The 5189-nt window shown below is 51.9% G+C and overlaps 1 protein-coding gene across 1 annotated transcript in view; it reads right to left on the minus strand.

Moving 5' to 3' along the window:
* Positions 1–5189, minus strand: part of CNGA4 (cyclic nucleotide gated channel alpha 4) — an 11155-nt gene that overhangs the window by 5431 nt on the left and 535 nt on the right. Inside the window, exon 2 of the mRNA XM_018571644.1 lies at positions 1771–1878. Within this exon, the coding sequence (XP_018427146.1) occupies positions 1771–1878 (108 nt within the window). The remainder of the gene's footprint in view (positions 1–1770; positions 1879–5189) is intronic.

A 5189-nucleotide genomic window follows, 5' to 3' on the forward strand; every position in this document is an offset into this window, starting at 1 on the left:
CCCTCCCAAGCACACATAATAAACTCCCCCGTCCAAAACACATATTAAACTTCCCCTCCCACCCAAGCCCCCAGAACACATATAATACACTCCCCCCTCCCTCCTTTCCTTCGAAGCCCCCTTCATCTGTGCAGGGAGGAGGCACATTATCGTTCCCTGGCGATCTAGTGGTGATTAGTAAGGTCTAGTGCAGACCTTACTAATCATCCATCATTCGGCCGGAGCTCAGAGCTGACGGAGCTCCGGCTGGAGCTGACAGGAGCAGCTCTGCATCCGACAAGAGATGCAGACCGTGTAGCTGCTCCCACAAGTCAGCTGGCTGCGGGCCACATAGTACCGGCTCGCGGGCCGGAGTTGGGCCGGGGGCCGGTACTTTGAGACCCCTGCTTTAGACAGAAGTCTGTGTTTCCAGTCTCCAACAACTCCTATAGCACGTTCACAGTCTCTGACCATCTCCTGTTGTATGTCTGCAGTATTTGACTGTCACTTGTTGCAGATCTGTGGCCTCTGACAGCTTTCTCTAGCCCTGCAGTCACTGAATACTATGTTGTGAGGCCCTTCGTCAGGGGCCACATAGGAGGACAAAAACTCTGAATTAACCCTGTGCATACTGCTATACATCCTTACCTCTATTCTAGCAAGCTTTTGCATGAAACAGAGATTCTTGGTTCACATTTATTTCAATACATATATAAGCTGACCAACTGCACCAGTGATCCCTCTCTGGCCAATTGCCTTAAAGTGATCCCTCTCTAGCTAATTGCCCTAAAGTGATCCCTCTCTGGCCAATTGCCTTAAAGTGATCCCTCTCTGGCCAATTGCCTTAAAGTGATCCCTCTCTGGCTAATTGCCCTAAAGTGATCCCTCTCTGGCCAATTGCCTTAAAGTGATCCCTCTCTGGCCAATTGCCTTAAAGTGATCACTCTATGGCCAACTGCCTTAAAGTGAACTCTATGGCCAACTGCCTTAAAGTGATCTCTCTGGCCAACTGCCTTAAAGTGATCCCTCTCTGGCCAACTGCCTTAAAGTGATCCCTCTCTGGCTAATTGCCCTAAAGTTATCCCTTTCTGGCCAACTGCCTTAAAGTGATCCCGCTCTGGCCAATTGCCTTAAAGTGATCCCTCTCTGGCCAACTGCCTTAAAGTGATCCCTCTCTGGCCAATTGCCTTAAAGTGATCCCTCTCTGGCCAGTTACCTCAAGCTGATTCCTCTCAAGCCAATTGCCTTAAAGTGATATCTCTCTGGCCAATTGCCTTAAAGTGATCCCTCCCTGGCCAATTGCCTCAAGGTGATTCCTCTCTGGCCAACTGCATAAAAGTGATCCTTTTCTGGCTAATTGCCCTAAAGTGTTCCCTCTCTGGCCAATTGCCTCATTGTGGTCCCTCACTGGCCAACTGCATCAAAGTGATCCCTCTATGGCAGGGATGGGCAACTCCGGCCCTTCCACTGTGCTTTAACTACACAGCTGGAGGGCCTGAGTTGCCCACCCCTGCCCTATACCAAGAAAGCTGACCACCACTGCTATAAAGAGAACCCATCACTAGAGAAATACATGGGCTGCCATTGCTTGCTTCTTCATGAACATGCTAACTGCCTGGCATGCTCATCCTCTGCCTTCAGTATTTCTCACAGCAACCAGCCCCAGAGAGAGTCACAAGAGACCTTCGTAGTTGTCTCGGGTCAGTGACATGAAAGAGTATTTGAGAACTTTGCAGGACTGTGAGGTGGTGATTGTGCAGCGGCTCTGCAGCGGCATGAGCTGGTCGGTACCTGCAGATGATGATGACCCAGTTGTAGGTGATCGGTACGACCATGATGTTGAGCCAGGCGTAGTACAAGACTCCGGAGGGGTCCAGGATCCAGGGTCTCTTCTGAGTGCTGGGGGAAAAGAGAGAAGGTCAGCGATCTCCCCCACATATTGGACAATCATCATCTTCTCCAGGATAAAGTAGTCCCCCCCCCATTGGGGACAGTGTCTGCACATATTGTGTACTGCCTTGAATGTGATGATGTTTGTGGTGGTGTGTCCTGCGCCTCACCCCTGTGTGTAGCATTAGTTCAGTTTAGTCTCAGCTCCACCATGCTTTGCTGGCCCGGACTTGTTTCAGCCGGCCCAGAAGGTCCAGATTCCGGTGTTCTTTTTCCCTTTAAGAACCCCCAAAAATCGTCCACTGTATGTCCCTGGCCCTATTCACACTACGCCTTGCATTCCCGATTTACACCAATACATTGCGGTTCACTACAACAGGTTCTACTTCTGTGTCTTCTTAGTGAGTTACACTGCGTGTGGATCTTGTCAAGCCAGCAAGCAAGCCTATTCTTCATAAGGCGGGGTCTGAGGAGGGAGGTTCCTTGTAAAGAGCGATGGTCAGACCAAGCAAGCCTACTCTTCATAAGGCCGGGTCTCAGGGGGGGAGGTTCCTTGTAAAGAGTGATGGTCAGACCAAGCAAGTCTATTCTTCATAAGGCTGGGTCTCAGGAGGGAGGTTCCTTGCAAAGAGCGATGGTCAGACCAACCAAGTCTATTCTTCATAAGGCCGGTCTCAGGGGGGGAGGTTCCTTGTATAGAGCGATGGTCAGACCAAGCAAGTCTATTCTTCATAAGGCGGAGTCTCAGGAGGGAGGTTCCTTGCAAAGAGCGATGGTCAGAGAAAGCCAGTCTATTCTTCATAAGGCGGGGTCTCAGGAGGGAGGTTCCTTGCAAAGAGCGATGGTCAGACCAAGCAAGCCTACTCTTCATAAGGCCAGGTCTCAGGGGGGAGGTTCCTTGTAAGGAGCGATGGTCAGACAAAGCAAGTCTATTCTTCATAAGGCGGGGTCTCAGGAGGGAGGTTCCTTGCAAAGAGCGATGGTCAGACCAAGCAAGTCTATTCTTCATAAGGCGGGGTCTCAGGAGGGAGGTTCCTTGCAAAGAGCGATGGTCAGACCAAGCAAGTCTATTCTTCATAAGGCGGGGTCTCAGGAGGGAGGTTCCTTGCAAAGAGCGATGGTCAGACCAAGCAAGTCTATTCTTCTTAAGGCGGGGTCTCAGGAGGGATGTTCCTTGTATAGAGCGATGGTCAGACCAAGCAAGTCTATTCTTCATAAGGCTGGGTCTCAGGAGGGAGGTTCCTTGCAAAGAGCGATGGTCAGACCAACCAAGTCTATTCTTCATAAGGCCGGTCTCAGGGGGGGAGGTTCCTTGTATAGAGCGATGGTCAGACCAAGCAAGTCTATTCTTCATAAGGCGGAGTCTCAGGAGGGAGGTTCCTTGCAAAGAGCGATGGTCAGAGAAAGCCAGTCTATTCTTCATAAGGCGGGGTCTCAGGAGGGAGGTTCCTTGCAAAGAGCGATGGTCAGACCAAGCAAGCCTACTCTTCATAAGGCCAGGTCTCAGGGGGGAGGTTCCTTGTAAGGAGCGATGGTCAGACAAAGCAAGTCTATTCTTCATAAGGCGGGGTCTCAGGAGGGAGGTTCCTTGCAAAGAGCGATGGTCAGACCAAGCAAGTCTATTCTTCATAAGGCGGAGTCTCAGGAGGGAGGTTCCTTGTAAAGAGCGATGGTCAGACCAAGCAAGCCTACTCTTCATAAGGCCAGGTCTCAGGGGGGGGGGAGGTTCCTTGTAAAGAGTGATGGTCAGACCAAGCAAGCCTACTCTTCATAAGGGGGGGTCTCAGGAGGGAGGTTCCCTGCAAAGAGCGATGGTCAGACCAAGCAAGTCTATTCTTCATAAGGTCGCGTCTCAGGGGGGATGTTCCTTGCAAAGAGTGATGGTCAGACCAAGCACGCCTACTCTTCATAAGGCCGGGTCTCAGGAGGAAGGTTCCTTACAAAGAGCGATGGTCAGACCAAGCATGCCTACTCTTCATAAGGTCGCGTCTCAGGGGGGAGGTTCCTTGCAAAGAGCGATGGTCAGACCAAGCAAGCCTATTCTTCATAAGGCGGGGTCTCAGGAGGGAGGTTCTTTGCAAAGAGCGATGGTCAGACCAAGCACGCCTACTCTTCATAAGGCGGAGTCTCAGGAGGGAGGTTCTTTGCAAAGAGCGATGGTCAGACCAAGCACGCCTACTCTTCATAAGGCGGAGTCTCAGGAGGGAGGTTCTTTGCAAAGAGCGATGGTCAGACCAAGCACGCCTACTCTTCATAAGGCGGAGTCTCAGGAGGGAGGTTCTTTGCAAAGAGCGATGGTCAGACCAAGCACGCCTACTCTTCATAAGGCGGAGTCTCAGGAGGGAGGTTCTTTGCAAAGAGCGATGGTCAGACCAAGCACGCCTACTCTTCATAAGGCGGAGTCTCAGGAGGGAGGTTCTTTGCAAAGAGCGATGGTCAGACCAAGCACGCCTACTCTTCATAAGGCGGAGTCTCAGGAGGGAGGTTCTTTGCAAAGAGCGATGGTCAGACCAAGCACGCCTACTCTTCATAAGGCGGAGTCTCAGGAGGGAGGTTCTTTGCAAAGAGCGATGGTCAGACCAAGCACGCCTACTCTTCATAAGGCGGAGTCTCAGGAGGGAGGTTCTTTGCAAAGAGCGATGGTCAGACCAAGCAAGTCTATTCTTCATAAGGCCGGTCTCAGGAGGGAGGTTCCTAGCGAAGAGTGATGGTCAGACCAAGCAAGTCTATTCTTCATAAGGCCGGTCTCAGGAGGGAGGTTCCTTGCAAAGAGCGATGGTCAGACAAAGCAAGCCTACTCTTCATAAGGCGGAGTCTCAGGAGGGAGGTTCCCTACAAAGAGCGATGGTCAGACCAAGCAAGCCTACTCTTCATAAGGCGGAGTCTCAGGAGGGAGGTTCCTTGCAAAGAGCGATGGTCAGACAAAGCAAGCCTACTCTTCATAAGGCGGAGTCTCAGGAGGGAGGTTCCCTACAAAGAGTCATGGTCAGACCAAGCAAGCCTACTCTTCATAAGGCGGAGTCTCAGGAGGGAGGTTCCCTACAAAGAGTGATGGTCAGACCAAGCAAGCCTACTCTTCATAAGGCCTGGTCTCAGGGGGGAGCCCCCCCCCCTGTATATTGATACCGGCCCACATGCCGTTCAGCATTGAGGGGGGTGATTTAAGGAAGGTCAGGGGTATCCCCCAAAGCACCTTCGCCCAATGCTGACCAGCTCTGGACTCTTTAGTGATCCCCGGTGCTCAAGAGAGGGCGCCGACAAGGGGTTCCACCTTCCTGTGGCGGGCCTGTAGGTGGTCGCCCCCTCCCCAGTGAACTGAT

The sequence above is a fragment of the Nanorana parkeri genome, unplaced genomic scaffold (assembly GCF_000935625.1).
Source record: "Nanorana parkeri isolate BGI_ZX_2015 unplaced genomic scaffold, ASM93562v1 scaffold1799, whole genome shotgun sequence".
NCBI classification, from domain to species: Eukaryota; Metazoa; Chordata; class Amphibia; order Anura; family Dicroglossidae; genus Nanorana; species Nanorana parkeri.